General features: G+C 40.3%; 4 protein-coding genes across 9 annotated transcripts; all 4 read left to right on the plus strand.

Moving 5' to 3' along the window:
* Positions 1 to 418: 418 nt before the first annotated feature.
* Positions 419 to 3,313, plus strand: LOC139608820 (dual specificity protein phosphatase 13A-like). 3 transcript variants are annotated; one of them, XM_071462913.1, is made up of 4 exons: positions 419 to 706; positions 926 to 963; positions 1,060 to 1,143; positions 1,680 to 3,313. In XM_071462913.1, the coding sequence occupies exons 1-4, from the start codon at positions 579 to 581 to the stop codon at positions 1,889 to 1,891; spliced, it is 462 nt and encodes a 153-aa protein (XP_071319014.1). In that variant the 5' UTR covers positions 419 to 578; the 3' UTR covers positions 1,892 to 3,313. The 3 variants fall into 3 exon arrangements, with proteins under 3 accessions (XP_071319014.1, XP_071319015.1, XP_071319012.1); XM_071462914.1 differs by having other exon boundaries at positions 1,063 to 1,143; XM_071462911.1 differs by having other exon boundaries at positions 426 to 706; positions 926 to 1,143.
* A 307-nt stretch (positions 3,314 to 3,620) lies between these two features.
* Positions 3,621 to 8,129, plus strand: LOC139608818 (dual specificity phosphatase 29-like). Of its 4 annotated transcripts, none has more exons than XM_071462906.1 (5): positions 3,621 to 3,980; positions 4,220 to 4,289; positions 5,555 to 5,742; positions 6,641 to 6,861; positions 7,628 to 8,129. In XM_071462906.1, the coding sequence occupies exons 3-5, from the start codon at positions 5,588 to 5,590 to the stop codon at positions 7,852 to 7,854; spliced, it is 603 nt and encodes a 200-aa protein (XP_071319007.1). In that variant the 5' UTR covers positions 3,621 to 3,980; positions 4,220 to 4,289; positions 5,555 to 5,587; the 3' UTR covers positions 7,855 to 8,129. The 4 variants fall into 4 exon arrangements, with proteins under 4 accessions (XP_071319007.1, XP_071319008.1, XP_071319010.1 ...); XM_071462907.1 differs by having other exon boundaries at positions 5,558 to 5,742; XM_071462909.1 differs by lacking the exon at positions 4,220 to 4,289.
* A 109-nt stretch (positions 8,130 to 8,238) lies between these two features.
* Positions 8,239 to 11,684, plus strand: LOC139608821 (dual specificity phosphatase 29-like). The gene is made up of 3 exons (XM_071462915.1): positions 8,239 to 9,413; positions 9,640 to 9,857; positions 10,158 to 11,684. The coding sequence occupies exons 1-3, from the start codon at positions 9,286 to 9,288 to the stop codon at positions 10,358 to 10,360; spliced, it is 549 nt and encodes a 182-aa protein (XP_071319016.1). The 5' UTR covers positions 8,239 to 9,285; the 3' UTR covers positions 10,361 to 11,684.
* Positions 11,685 to 11,968: 284 nt separating this feature from the next.
* Positions 11,969 to 14,759, plus strand: LOC139608817 (dual specificity phosphatase 29-like). Its single transcript, XM_071462905.1, has 4 exons — positions 11,969 to 12,280; positions 12,401 to 12,620; positions 12,699 to 12,922; positions 13,587 to 14,759. The coding sequence occupies exons 2-4, from the start codon at positions 12,439 to 12,441 to the stop codon at positions 13,796 to 13,798; spliced, it is 618 nt and encodes a 205-aa protein (XP_071319006.1). The 5' UTR covers positions 11,969 to 12,280; positions 12,401 to 12,438; the 3' UTR covers positions 13,799 to 14,759.
* Position 14,760: the final 1 nt, after the last annotated feature.

A 14,760-nucleotide genomic window follows, 5' to 3' on the forward strand; every position in this document is an offset into this window, starting at 1 on the left:
TTTTCTTCAATTTAAAAGCTGAAATGGGTGAAATTGACCTGCAACATAATGGGAGGGTTAAAAGAGACATTTGCAGCAGTGTGAGTGCTGTTTGATGTCATGTGCAGCCAACGGCAGAGCTTAATGTTTTTCCCTTTTCATCCAATTTGCTTTCACAAGATATTAATGTCAGAGCAGTAAACTAGTTGCATGAAGCTGTTACACTATATCTGTTCCATAAATGCCGCATTACAGTGCATTTCCCGTCATCCAGTATAAGCAATGCACTTAAACATTTTCAACATAATTACATCCAATTATCACTGCTTTATGGAATGATTCATCTCTGTATGAGGCTTATTAAATTAGAGTCCCACAGCGGTGTGAAAAGCAGAGCCCGCGCCGCACTGTTTGTTGTTCTGCCCTCTGCACGTGAAAGACTACACGCTAGGTTAAGCACTAAATTGGGTAACTGTCCAGTGACAGCAGATAAACACCTGCTCGAACAGATCATCCTGAGCCGGAGTAGACGGGAACTGCTTTAATACAACAAACATTTGGACTAGGACTTGATCCAAGACAGGGAATTTGGACTCAAAATGTCAGCCCTGAAAGGCAAGAGAAAAGAATATCTAACTGTGAAGGACCTGCAGAAGGTTTTGGACTCATGCAAGCTAAATCTTAATCAAATTGACGAGGTCTGGCCAAACATATACATAGGGAATGTGTAAGTATGCATTTTATTTCAAACTTAAACCAGCCTTTATGAGTTTGCTTTGTAAGGAAATGTGAAACCTATTACTTTAATGTTAAACACTTTCCCAAGGTCATTACCTTTGACATAGCTCCTGACAAATATTGTATCACTCTGACATTAAAACACTGTGCTGTGATGCTTAGCCTTCACATAAGTCTTGAACCTCTTTCTGTCTCTTTGTCTTGCTAGGGCAGAAGCCCAAAACAAGGCTGCCTTGCAGAAATTAGGTATAACTCATGTATTAAACGCTGCTCACTCCAAGCGAGGCAGCATAGGGAACCAAAGCTTTTATGGCAACGACTTTGTGTATTGTGGCATTCCAGCAGATGACTCGACACACTTTGATCTGGATGTTTACTTCCAGCCTGCAGCTGATTTCATTCATAAAGCTCTGAAGTCACCTGATGGTAAGGCTTCTTTTTCTCATAAATTCTCATATTTCTGCACGTTGAGATGTAATTATAGTGGTGATGAAAATTTACTGCAAAAAATATTGTCCTTTTGAACATCACATCTTTTATTTCACTCCATACATCCTTTATAAACCAATCCACTCAAATTCTCCCACCGTGCTGTCCTTTCAATGTCACCTGTCATCACAGTGTAGCACAGCTTGTAATGGCATGTAAGTGTATTTTCAGCCAGCAGTAATAATAAGGGTCTTACCTTGCAGAATTTAAGTCTATAATGTGACCATGGCACCTTTCAAAGAACCTATCAAGCAGAGGACGAGTTGGGATTAAAGAGACAGTCGGGCCCCTTCTGCAAAGGGACCTTAAATGAACAAAGGCAATGAAATGTGGGCACTATTTTTAGCTCATAGCGGGAGAAAAGAAAGGCCACAGCGTGAGACAGGCAGCCATGTATGATATTAATAAGGCTGAGGCCTCTCACTAATCCTCCCTTCACATGCCCCTCTCCCTTCATCTTTTCTATTCTTTAGGGAAGGTTCTGGTGCACTGCATCATGGGAATGAGCCGGTCATCGACATTGGTGTTAGCGTACCTCATGATCTACCGTCACCTCCCGCTCAAACAGGCTTTGCAGAAATTGATCCAGAAGAGAGCCATCTACCCTAACAGGAATTTCCTGGCTTTGCTGTTGGACCTGGATCTTCATCTGACGAGAAAAAAGAAAACATGTCAGATCCTGTAATCAAGATTAGAAGTTTACACTCTATAGCCGCACACGATCATGGTTTCAAGGGATGGTGGTGTCAATCAGCTCATCGGTCCAACAGTCCACGCTCAAATATTTCTACGCCTGATGACTGTAGTGAAATTTGGTTCAACTAATGACTGAATTTCTGTCAGACTCAGCTGTACATTGAGATTTACATATTAATTATTAGGGGAAAAAAGAACAGCATTTCAACTTCTCATTCCTCAGTTTTTGTATTAGCATGTTAAATGTTTTAACATTTTAACATAATTACAATGTGCTAAATGCTAAGGAGGCAAAATCCGCATATGCAAACTTTTTAATACTATGAAACAATGTTACAGCATATATTGCTGCATCAGGCCATACGGAATATCAGCATTTTACAGTGACAAGCATTAGCATCTTAATTTGCTAACTGCATGCATTAACACGCGAACATACTAAACCACGCATGCTAACATTAGCAGGTTAACATGCTAACATACTAACATCTAGTGCACTAGTCGTTCACATGGAAGCATGATAGTAGTGTTATATAACACACTAACACGTGTTCAGTACAGCTGACACGTCAGACTACAGGAAAGTTCTGAAGACTAGCTAAGCATGACAAGCTGAGTTGTGAAGGTAACAGTATGACCTTCCCTCCGACACCACCCTGAGGCCAAGCTTTACATTTTTACTTTATTACTGGTGAGGATCTAATGATGAATTGCAAAGTCCTCTCTCCATTAATATCCATATCTGTTGTTTGGTTTGTAATGAGCTGCGCTACCTCCTCAGGGACCCACTAACATGGCTATAGACTTTCTTTCTTTTTGAGGGTAATGATAAAAACAACAAAAAGACAGTTGAGGAATGAACTAAAACTTAATGTAATGTAAAGTGAAAACGGAGACGAGAGCACTAATGTTATGACTGTTTATGTCTTGAATTATGTCTTTACCTCTCACACTTGTAGGATGGCTTTTTCTTCAGCACCTCAGTTTGTATCACAGCACAATGGACCAAATGTCTTAAAGAAAATGTTCTAAAAGCATGAAATCTTAGTAAAATCTGCAGATGACTCAGAGAGATAGTATATGTTTCTGCAAGTAAACATTCAAATTCAACATGGGAATCAATCCACAGCATCTGTCTCTTTAAGAAGACCAACCCATCAGTGTTCACAGTATGAAATTACTTTTTTTCAACAAGCTATTTAAGCTGATCACCACTGTGCAGGTTTCAGGTCTTTTGACTGTCCTTAAAATTATCTGTAGAAACATTAGGAATGTCAGACACACACACGTATCTACTGCAGAGTAGAATTGATGGCACTGATATTTTCTATCTGTTTAAATGAGCAGTTCATTGCAAATAACCTGTGGGATTATTTTGATTAAAAAAAACAGCAGTTTGTGACGAACTACACTGAATGAAATTATATGATTTGAATTTCTCTGTATTGCAGACTTTCAGCTTTAATACATGTGTTTCGTCTTATGTATATTATATTTGGGTAGAAAAAAAATTTAGGAAGTTTTGCAAAGAATGAAGTTTACATGATAAAAAGAAATGTTAATCTTTTTACACTTGTGTAATTCTTTTTGACAATTCTTATGCTTTATTTGAGACTGAGAATGTGAGTATGTCCGTAAGTGTTAAAGGTGGCCAGTTTTTATGATGATGTGCTGAAACCTTTTTGTGATTTCGTTCACTTTATGATCCATATTTAAATTAAAAAATGATCAGAAAGTCCGGACTTGACCGAACATCCAAGTGCTGATTAAAACACATTTCACTGTGGAGGAGAATCACAGTAAAGACTGTGTCAGATATAAACTCAAGCACAGCAGCACTGATCTAATTCTCTTGCTATTGAAAAAGCGGTGTCCTATCCTCCCTCCTGTGCTGGCAGCTCGGGTAACCTTTAAGGAATGCAGAAGATGATGCCAGAATTATTTTGGGCTGAGATTCAGATGTTAAAATAGCAAAAAAGGTTGCAGGGTAGATTACCAAGGAGAACGCAGACAGTTGTGCTGTCGACCTACATGTAGCTCTACAGAGAGACCTTGAAAAAGCAACGTTTCCAGCTAAGGCAAGTGTCTACTAACAACGTCTTCTTACAAATTTGTTGCAGCTAGAGGTCCATGTTGGAAAATACTTAAGTATGTACAGTATACATAAATTACAGTGTATGGATTTATTGTACTGTGTACCTTTGTTTGCAAGGTAAACATGTTTATGAAGCACTGATAAATGAGTATGCACTGTGATGATACTGCACTGAATGATGGATTGGACTTTCTTCTTTCATTAATTTGCTCACAAATCCAGACAAACCACATCCAAAAGGCTAAACTGGGAAGTGTAATTCATAAAACCACCAAGAAGAGGCCCGGAGGAGGTAAAAAGCCATTTTTATTTGCCCTCCATGTTAACCGTGGGCACTTTCCCATACATAGCATCTTTAATTACACAGAAGTAGAGCAGGAAGGACAGGTTAGCCTAAGGGGGGAGGCTATGAAAGCAGTGCTGCACTTCAACATGTGCACCAGGGAAATCAGTTCTCTGCCCTGACTGTGGGAGGGAGGGAAGGGTTGTACTTATAGATCAATGAGGAGAAAGAAGAGCCTCCAGGTACTCTGGGCACATGTTGTACTTGTGCAAAGACACACTTTGCTCTGCCTTCAAGACGCACACACTCATATGCATGGAGCTTACGCTGCGTAAGATGCAGCTTTTCGTGCATACACATGCCCTGAGTGACACTCTTGCAACCATGCACAAAGAGATGGATAAAGCCATCATGATGTTTGAGTGCACCTCCATATGCCACGGCAGCTTAACAAAAGGTCACCGAAACAGATTTGGTCTCAATGACTCATCCCTGTGGACACAACAATAAGTCTCAAAACCCTGAGTGCCACATAATGTCTCCACACACCAGCAGAATGCAAATGAGAAGCTGAGTTGCCATTGGTTTCTTTACTATAACAATGCATACACAACACTTGTACTTGCCCCGCCTGGAGCAGAATCACACAGCTGCCTAAATGGATGCTAATGTATACAGTATGCATAGTATAAGTCTCTCTAAAGCCCAGTGTGTAAATTGTAAATGCATAGGTTAGACTTGCCTGCAGAAAATGAAAAGCTGATGTTTGTAAGCCTTGAATACAAATTTTCTGTATCTCTGGAGATAAATAAATTTACCAAGTGCTACTGAACTGCAGCTAAAATAATGAGAGTATCATAGGGTCATCTTACAAATATGTGATCTTATGGTCCTTAGTTGCTGTAGAGTGCATTTATTGGCATGATTATGGTCTATATTTAATGGCTGTACGCCTGTAGACCTAATGTTCTAATTAACAGTCCTTGTTGTAATCCCATATTGTATTTATTGTATTTATAGCAACCTAAGATGATGCCCTCACTTTAGTAAAGTTTATTAGAAGTTATTCAGCATTAATAGGAAAATCAGATGGTGTCTGAAACATGTATCCATATATTTATTTTCTTAAAACTTTAAATGAGCAAAGTAACGAAAAAAAACTCAACAGTTCTGAACCTTTTGATGACTTCTCAGTGTGGTCCAAATTTCATTGTAATAACCAATGCTGTCAGTTAAACTCTGTTAGAATACCAATATATGGTGCCTCTATGCAGCAGGTTGTAAAAGCAGAGGTGAAGTATTCAGACATGCCCAGAGGCCTCAGCTGCCTGGCCAGCCCTGAGGGGTCAGACGGCAGGTATGAGACCCCCCCGGCTTCAGAGCTCCAGAGGCTGATGTGGACAAAGGCAGGGACCAGCAACCATCTGGATGAGGTTCAGCCCAGGATCTATATTGGAGACATGTAAGGCTGGAACATAAAAAAAACACAAAAATCCAACTTTTTCAGTCCCACTTACAGTAAGGCTAATAAAAGATTTACTTTTTTTTGATTAGCAATGCATCACTTGTACATGAATAGTACATGAATTGTAGTTATAAACTCAGAGAATTACCACCCAACTTGGTTACCCTCAGCTCTGTGGAACATCTCAGGGTCTTTCAGCTCATTGTTCGACAGTCAAAAGGTGGCTGGCATCAAACAGCAAAGTTAACGACAAGCTGGCGAACATAATGGAGCATTTAGCAGCTACAGAGCCACATTTGCTACATTTGCCTCAGGATTTGTTGAAGAACAGAAACAGAGTGGAAATTGGAAGTACATCCATCCGGTTGCCATAAACAAATCTCAAGATAAATGTCAGCTGAATAAATAAGCTAACAAGTTTGCCCTCTGCGCCTGTGTTCAGTCCTTGTTTCTGCTGCCCCCCAGTGGCAGTTACTACAGGTTCTACAAATATGTTTAACGTTCTTCAGAGATATCAGTAACTTTTTTGTTGCCATGAGATTTTGAACCCAAATGTAAATTAAACATTGAAACAAAGTTTTCACCTACTAGCCTACATGTTTTTGTTGTAAGACTACGATGCCAAACATTAGCACACCACCTTGTATGTTACCTTAAATGACAAGGTGAATGACTGTTACATAAATCAAAGGTTTCATAATATGATATAATATAGCATACGCATGAAACAGTTTATCTTACTCTTCATTTGACCATTTATAAATAATTTATAAGCCTTTCTTATTACACAGTGGTCATATATATTGTTTACTATTATGATTACTGTGCTCATAGAGATAGCCAACCCTTTTTTCACTTACGTGCACTGACAGATAATTATGGTTCTTCTCTTTAGGTATGCAGCCAAAGACAAGAGGACACTCCAGGCTCACCACATCACCCATGTACTTAACGCTGCTGATGGGAAGTTCAACGTGAACACGGGGCAAAGCTTCTACAGAGACACCAAAATCACTTATCATGGAGTGGAAGCTTTTGACATGCCATCCTTTAACTTGAGTCCCTTCTTTTACCCAGCAGCCAATTTCATCAAGAAGGCTTTGAGCTCGCCAACAGGTGAGGAGCTCTCGCTGTGCTCAAGGTATTCCTCATCACTTTTACACACCAATTTAGGGTGGAGATTTTTTTCTGCAAGGTAAGGTGGTGAAACATTTGTCAGTCAATTTCCATTACAGCAGTCCCCAGTTGTATTAGTCATTAAAATGCAAATCAAACACTAAACATAATATCAAGCTAATATCTTTCCCCATGGTAATCTTCTCATAAGCTCAGACCTTGGCCAGGAAAATTGGTTTTAAATGGATTGCCCTGGTAATTTGTAAGCAACACTTTTATTGGACACGGAAATTACACAATTATGTTTGTGGCCTGTGCCTGCCTTGCCTGTTATGCAAAGTGAAGTCAGTATCTGACATGACAGTAATAAGATGAGGCCTCCTCCTTCACATGCTGGCTGATCGGGGGCTCCAGTGTGTGGCGGTGCCTACAGTAATCCCCGGCAGAAATACACAGACGCCAAGACAGTTCAATTACGCGCTCCTCTGCGCCCTAATCCTCAGGCCCGATAAGGAACCAGGGATTACTGTGTGTAGAAACATTTGTTGTAACATTGTTGAAAACTTTTAGTCAGGAGTTAGAAGTACTCTTCTCTGTGATGTGCATGGTTTTTTAATCCACAGTGGAGTAACAAATTAGACAGTTAGAATAAAGTTCACCTCAATAATCCAGTCCTTGCATGGTTGTAAATACAGACAGGATTGGCTGAGCTCTGAAGTGATGCATAGGAAATGGATGTTGAGTTTTTGTTTCCACCGATTGGTAGGTAAAGTGTTCGTCCACTGTGCCATGGGTCTCAGCCGCTCGTCCACTCTGGTCCTGGCCTATCTGATGATCCATGAGAACATGACACTGGTGGATGCAATTAAGGCTGTCAGCGCCAACAGAAACATCTCACCTAACAATGGCTTCCTGGAGCAGCTACGAGAGCTGGACAAACAGCTGCACTGCCAAGAATCGTTGAGGAGCTCAAGCGTCAATGGGCGGACTTGAGACAAAATCGGTCCACAATTGTGGATTACCATGTTGCCAGTATTTGAGTCCAAATTTGCTATTTTTTCTGAAAAAATGCAAGTACCCGATACTACATAAAAAGATAAGCCTGTAATTTCATCTTTTTATTGTTACCATTATTAATACCATTAACAGACCAAAACCAATAATGAATTTATCCTGATAACAAGGACTGTCTTTATACACATAACTCACATCCAGAAACTAATAAAAAAAATAAAAATAAAAGAGCCATAGAGGTGCACTGGATGTCATATTAATTTGTTTGTTTGTTTGTTTGTTTTTACAATGAGCTTAATGGATCTCAAGGTTACGTTGCTTTTTCAACTGCCTTAAAGGTAACCTGAGGAGATTCTGAGCACTGGCAGTGCTATGAAGCAATATTTTTATGAGTGGGTCCAGTTTTGTTTACTGTGCAGGCACGTTAAGGATGCACAGGCTGGTGCAAGCATGCAGGCCAGGCCAGGTACACATTTCTGCCAGTGGTTTCACACTACCTCACTGACTGACTGTTGGTGGCAGTAAGGAGCAAAGACGCAGTAACAAAGGCAAGGAAGAGACAAACAAAAACAAAAAAACCCTCCACAATATACACGGAAATACTGAATGTAAACTGTTGTTGGATTATAAGAAAACTCCAAAGGGCACCTTAAGGTACTCAGAAAAAAAAAAGGAAAATATCAGCCTCTATAATTCCATGACAAAGGAGTAAAATCAATCTGGTATCAAAAATCATGAAGTGAGCAACAGCTCCAAAATAATGAATGAAATCATTTAATCAAGCTTAATTTAATCTAGCGTAGGTTATTTCTCTCATCACTGGTAACACAACACTATGTATGCTCAGTCATGTCTGTAAAATAAATTAATTGTAGGTTTAGTCTCGTCAGATGATTTGTTGTTTAGAATTAAAAGCTGAAATGACACCAGCATTTAGCTTTAGATTCCCTGTATTAGGTACAAATTGTTGCGGTGTTGAAGTGACTCGGTGTGGAGGCCTGACTAAAATTCCCCTCTATGTTTTGAGTCACATTACAACTGTAAGCACTGCTGTGGTTCTGTAGTTAAAGTTGTCACAACACAAGCTGCCTGGCTTCTGTCACAGTCATCTGAGGAATAAATAGTCCACATTGCTCCTGCCCAGACTCTGGCATCTTCAGCTGCCTCATTCCAGCGGGGCTCAGCCTCTAAACAACACTGATATCCAGTTCAGATGGAAAACAGAGCAGGCTGCACCAATATGGTTCATGTTCACTAAATGACTACAGGAAGAAAAACAGGAGCAGGACTGCTGCAACGACTTTACGAGTTTTCCGTCCAGGAACGTCAAGTATTTTAGGGAAGTTATCTAACTTCAGTTGGTGAAATTTGTGATAATTATATGAGAACACTGAGGTGAAAGATGCAGATATGAGTCCAGAGGAGGAGCCAGAGCACCAGACACCACCCACCTGCGATCTGTTCAGCCTTCTGCTGACGAACAGACGCCCCACTGGAGCTGTCAACGAGGTTTGGCCCAACCTCTACATCGCAGACGCGTGAGTGACATTCTCACTTCAGGGCCCTGCAGCAATATGGTGATCTAGTTGTGAAACTGTTGCTGCAAACAAGTCTTCTATTTGTCCAACTGATGTGACACATATAGAATCTGTACATTTGAGTCACCAGTCATGCATTTGCAAACACATGCTTACAGAGCTGCTCATAGGCAAGAGAAATCACAACAAACTATGTTTCATGTATCATCTCTTGTGTTGTTTACAGGGCTACAGCTCAGGATAAAACCCTGTTAGTGAATCTGGGAATAACACATGTAGTGAATGCTGCAGATGGCCCCCAGCACATTGACACGGGGCCATGTTTCTACAAAGACACAAACATACTGTATCATGGAGTGGAAGCACCAGACTGTAAAGATTTTGACTTAAGCCCATTCTTCACTGAGACAGCTGATTTCATTCATGGCGCACTGAGTCAAAGAGGTAGGGGCCCTTTTGAGCCACAGAAAACAAAAGGGTGTAATAATACTGTATATCATTGCACGGTATACAAGGTATAAAAATCTGACAATGTGCATCATCAAGCTTAAAATTGGATTGTAATGTTAGATAAATCTGAGGAGTTGTGGCCCAGAACTTTTGTTAAGTTTGCAAATATTAAATGTCAGTGAGTGAATGAATGTCATCCAGTAAAACTTAACTGGAGTTTTGTGGCCAGCTGAGGTTTTTGCTATCTTTATAGAAGAAACTGATACTAGAGGTGACACTGTCTCTCGTCTGCAGGTAAGGTGTTTGTGCACTGTGCTCGGGGAATCAGCCGCTCAGCGACTCTTGTGTTGGCCTTCCTCATGATGAAAGAGAAACTTACCCTCGTAGAGGCAGTAGAGGCTGTGCGCAAACACAGAAGCATTCTTCCAAATGTTGGATTTCTGAACCAACTCCGTCACCTGGACTCCACCTTGGCCCTGCAGAGGAGATGCACATGATATCAAGAAGCGGAGACAAGAGCCATGGGACAAACCTTTGTCCAGTTTGAATGTTTGAATGTTATTTTCGACAAAACTCAACAGAAATATACAAGAGCCAACAGGAGTGCAACAGAAGGACTGACAAAGACGAAAGAAAGAAGTGGGAGCACAGAGACTAAATACACACAAGGGATGTAAGGGGAACACAGGTGACTCACCAAGGAGGAAAACACAAGACAAAAGACAGGAAGTAAATTAGCATAAGACACACAAGCGAAGTGGTAACAAAATAAAAGAGGAAATAAATCAAATCCAAAACCATAAAACAAGTGTCCAAACATACTACAAAAGTCCGAACACAAAGAGTCCTTCAGGGCAGACCATGACAAAGACTTGGCCTGACATGACACTTTCTGACATTTTTTAGACCTGATAAAATCATGAAACCTAAATAAACAACTGCCTTTGCATAGCTACAATACTGATATATTATATTTTGACATTAAATGATTATGGCAGGAACACATCTTAGATATGTTAAAACACAGCTAAAAACTGCTTTGAGGAGGAAGAGCTTCAAATTCTGTGTCACTTTAAACACCAGCATTGCTGTGACAGACTCCAATGATACAGAAATAACTTTGGTTTTCATATTGTATGGAAATTATTTGAAATCCGCATTGTGCATTTAGAAAAAAGTCAAAAATGTATAAAAGATATGTAGTCAAGGAGTTGAAGCATCGACAAACAGTGGAACTGTCCTTTAAGCTTATGTTTAATACACAGCACAATCAATATTACAGAGCCCATTAAAACAAATGTGGCACAGCTGCCAAAACCTCTGCTGTACTTGAACAACACAAAGACAGTGGTTGCCTATAAATAAACAATGCTCCACTTATTTATTCACATTTATCAAAATACAGAGTCTTAACTGCAGCAATCCAGCACTATACAGTTAAAACTGTGATGTCTAAAGAGGCTTGATACAAGATGACAAAAATATGCCAGCATGGTTCTGAGCGTGTATACAGATTCAGGTCAGACTTTGAAAAGAGATGAAACGCTGAAGCCATCTTAATAAGAGATGCTCTCCAGAGCACGCTGGGAGACAGAGAGTGAGAGAGATGCTGTCAAAATAAAAGGAATTGGATATCACAGGTTTAATGATTTCACTGTCAGAATGAATGATGGCAAAGTATGAAGATATGAGGGAAAAATAAAGGAGTCTGATGGTGTGAAAACTCTGTCTGACATGTTAGCAGCTTCATCCAGCCATTCTGCAATACAGTCATCATCACACTCTCACTTTGGGGGCTTGCATTTAGATCACTGAATGGACCATGCATATCATATAACGGGGAATCAAAGACATGTGCCATCCTGTGAAAAACCTCATCTGTCTAACAGTCTGACACATTTCAGTTCTCTTTTGGCCCCGAGAGGCTGCAGAAGATGCAGAACATCCTTAACATGGTTTCTCCCGGCGTCTGTAGATATGCAGAAAGGCTAAGAAAGACTGACACAATTTCCAGGAGTTGCTCATACGGCTGAGCAAAAGCTCAGAGTGCCCTGTTCACTCCAGTGAATATGGGTATCCTTTGGCAAATGCAAAGTTTGGATAAGCACAGCTTCCTGCCAGCAGCAGAGATTAAAGTTGTGTGTTTAGAAGTGGATGGCAGGGACTGGCTGGGTGGAAGTTTTCCCCACAGGCAGAGAATGTGGCAGCTAAGGTCAGGGGCCCGCCACATCACAGCCCTAAAAATATCCTCTGCATTTGATGCCCGTCACAGAGCGGTTATACAATCTGTGCCCTGACTTGAGCCTGCTAGAATTAAACCTTACCATGTTCTGCCTTTAAGAACTGCTTCACAACAAGCTACAAGAGTGATAAAAACAAAATGTTCAAGTAGGAAAACGAAGGACTTCAATCTCTCGGTGAGTGGTATTGAGGATGCATGTGAAAGACAAAAAACTAAAACTGTATTTTTTTTCATGACTGCAGACGGAGAAAAGTGGAAGGAAAAAGCAAGTGTGGTATTTCTTTTTCCCCTTAAGCTAATAAATCATGTGTGAAAGGAAGCCACTGTGAGAAAATGGCTTCTCACAAGTCAAAGACTGGCACCAAGATAAATGTTACAAAGGCAGCAGAGGAATCCAGTCCAGTGGATGAATATGTCACACCTGGGGGCTATGAGCTGGAGAAAATCCTCAACCGTGGGAGTGTGGCTTACACTCATGTCAACGAGGTCTGGCCTAATGTCTATATCGGGGACGAGTAAGTAAAAAGTATGAAATCATTAAACTGTATAAAATAATAGAGGATTAAAATAATATTCACACAGGCTTCTTGCAGGGAGACTGCAAAGGACAAGCACAATCTGAAGAGGTTGGGGATTACACACATCCTGAATGCAGCAGAAGGGACGTGGAATAATGTGGACACTGGTGCTGGGTACTACAGTGACATGGACATCGTCTACTATGGCGTGGTAGCAGAGGACGTTGCAACCTTTGACCTCAGCCAGTATTTCTTCTCTGCTGCCCAGTTTATAAAGGAAACACTGAGCAATCCTCAGAGTAAGATAACACATAGTTAAAGGGTGGTTTCACCCCTATTGTTGAACTGACTCTGTGGTATCTAGTCTTCATAGTTTTGGTTTTCATGATGGAGCTTTGAAATATTCGCATCAGAACATCCACCACCACTTGAGTATAAAGAACATTTTGTTAGTGGTGCTAAAAATCACTGAGAGAATTTTTGTTTTTGCAAAGCACAAATCAAATTTGATTTATCTTTATTGTACTGAGGTAGAAGCAAAAGGGTTTGGTTGTTATTGTCTGGGTTATTCAAATTTGCCCATTACCCTTTGCCTCAGCTTTTGCATGTAGGCATGAAAGGAATTTTGGTTTGTAAACCTCGAAGTAATGGAAAACCTAATTTGAAAAACCCTTTTCAAGGGGCAATGTCCTGGTTTCTAAGGATATCTACTGATCTTGCCCTGACAGTTTTCATAGGGACAGTTGAATTCTGTTGTTTTCATGGGGACTATGAGAGTAAGGTTTTGTGTCTTTGGCGGACCACAAATGCAGAACTCTCAGTCATTGACAGAACCAGAACTTTCTACATGGCTAGATGCTACTAAGTATTAAACAAAGTTTTATCTAATTTGGGCAGCTGACTCTTAAATTTACAAGAAAATGTGTAATGCAGCAGTTCCCTCACTGTGTGACTTGTCTACAGATAAACTGCTGGTGCACTGCGTGATGGGAAGGAGTCGGTCCGCCACACTCTTCCTCGCATACCTCATGATCTGCGAGAACATGACGGTGGTCGACGCCATTGAGCATGTGAAAAAACGCCGGCGGATCATCCCCAACTGGGGCTTCCTGAAACAGCTGAGAGAGCTAGACATGCACCTCCTGGAGAAAAGAGACTCTACTGAGCAGAGATGATTTTAAGACTTGTGCGTCAAGTCAAGCCTCAGGTCAAACCTCGAGTCACTTGAGACAGGTCTAGGTCAAGTACCTGATGGCAAAGCCAAGTCTTGTACAGGACAAAAAAAAAAAGCATTTTATGACAAATTAAACCTCAGTTCACTGGAGACAAGTCCAAGTTAAGTCACACAACACATAAGACAAGTTCTAGTTAGATCTGAAGTAATTCAACACAAGTCCAGGTCAAGTCTCGGGTCAACCACAGCAACTCTCCAGTCTACATCAAGCCAAAAGTCATAAAGAGGAGTTCAAGTTAAGTCCTAGTCAAGTCTGAAGTCATTTAAGACAAGTTCTAGTCTCTTCTCAGGTAAAATGAGACAAATCCAAGTCTGGTATCAAGTCTACCAGTGCTACTCTCATCAAAACTGAAGTCCTTGAGGGAAAGGTCAAGTATTGTCAAGTCTAAATAAGCAAACTGCAAATCAAGATATACGTTTTTCAGGTCTGAATGCTGACCATGAAAATGACACAGCATATGAACATTCTCAAAATTGTTAACTATGTTTTTTTTCATGCTAACTAATGAGACTGAGTAATTTTAATGCAGAGGCCTAATAATTCAATATCCAGTGTGAGTGGTCACGCAAGGCCTGCCAGCGGTTGTCCTGTTTTTTTTTTTTTTTACTTTACTGGGATTGTACCAGGTAAACTTCAGACATCAATGTTTTTGCTTTGAAGTTTCGTGTCAAGTCCAGTTTTTAGAGGGTGAAATTTCAAGTTAATCAAGTGTCAGAGCAGTCAAGTCCCAGTCAAGTTTACTCATGCTTTTTTTATTTTAAAATAATAATAATAATAAAAAAAAGTATTTTCTGTTTTCTCTGCAGAAAAATATTTTCCAGCTGCCTGGATTGTCAATAAATTCTCATTCTGTGACAGGCTTTGAGCTAGCAAATGTTTCAAATTAAAGGAGAACAATGAAG

This window comes from Trachinotus anak, unplaced genomic scaffold (genome assembly GCF_046630095.1).
Source record: "Trachinotus anak isolate AG129_WGS33_773 ecotype Australia unplaced genomic scaffold, CSIRO_AGI_Tana_v1 ptg000025l, whole genome shotgun sequence".
In the NCBI taxonomy this organism is placed as follows: domain Eukaryota; kingdom Metazoa; phylum Chordata; class Actinopteri; order Carangiformes; family Carangidae; genus Trachinotus; species Trachinotus anak.

What these genes read in the sequence shown, in the direction of transcription:
- LOC139608820 (XM_071462911.1), top strand. Translation starts at nt 579, where the DNA reads ATGTCAGCCCTGAAAGGCAAGAGAAAAGAATATCTAACTGTGAAGGAC. An exon ending in AACATATACATAGGGAATGT is followed by an intron (nt 707 to 925) that starts GTAAGTATGCAT and finishes TTGTCTTGCTAG; the next exon opens with GGCAGAAGCCCAAAACAAGG. An exon ending in AGCTCTGAAGTCACCTGATG is followed by an intron (nt 1,144 to 1,679) that starts GTAAGGCTTCTT and finishes TCTATTCTTTAG; the next exon opens with GGAAGGTTCTGGTGCACTGC.
- LOC139608818 (XM_071462906.1), top strand. Translation starts at nt 5,588, where the DNA reads ATGCCCAGAGGCCTCAGCTGCCTGGCCAGCCCTGAGGGGTCAGACGGC. An exon ending in AGGATCTATATTGGAGACAT is followed by an intron (nt 5,743 to 6,640) that starts GTAAGGCTGGAA and finishes TCTTCTCTTTAG; the next exon opens with GTATGCAGCCAAAGACAAGA. An exon ending in GGCTTTGAGCTCGCCAACAG is followed by an intron (nt 6,862 to 7,627) that starts GTGAGGAGCTCT and finishes ACCGATTGGTAG; the next exon opens with GTAAAGTGTTCGTCCACTGT.
- LOC139608821 (XM_071462915.1), top strand. Translation starts at nt 9,286, where the DNA reads ATGAGTCCAGAGGAGGAGCCAGAGCACCAGACACCACCCACCTGCGAT. An exon ending in AACCTCTACATCGCAGACGC is followed by an intron (nt 9,414 to 9,639) that starts GTGAGTGACATT and finishes TGTTGTTTACAG; the next exon opens with GGCTACAGCTCAGGATAAAA. An exon ending in TGGCGCACTGAGTCAAAGAG is followed by an intron (nt 9,858 to 10,157) that starts GTAGGGGCCCTT and finishes TCTCGTCTGCAG; the next exon opens with GTAAGGTGTTTGTGCACTGT.
- LOC139608817 (XM_071462905.1), top strand. Translation starts at nt 12,439, where the DNA reads ATGGCTTCTCACAAGTCAAAGACTGGCACCAAGATAAATGTTACAAAG. An exon ending in AATGTCTATATCGGGGACGA is followed by an intron (nt 12,621 to 12,698) that starts GTAAGTAAAAAG and finishes GGCTTCTTGCAG; the next exon opens with GGAGACTGCAAAGGACAAGC. An exon ending in AACACTGAGCAATCCTCAGA is followed by an intron (nt 12,923 to 13,586) that starts GTAAGATAACAC and finishes ACTTGTCTACAG; the next exon opens with ATAAACTGCTGGTGCACTGC.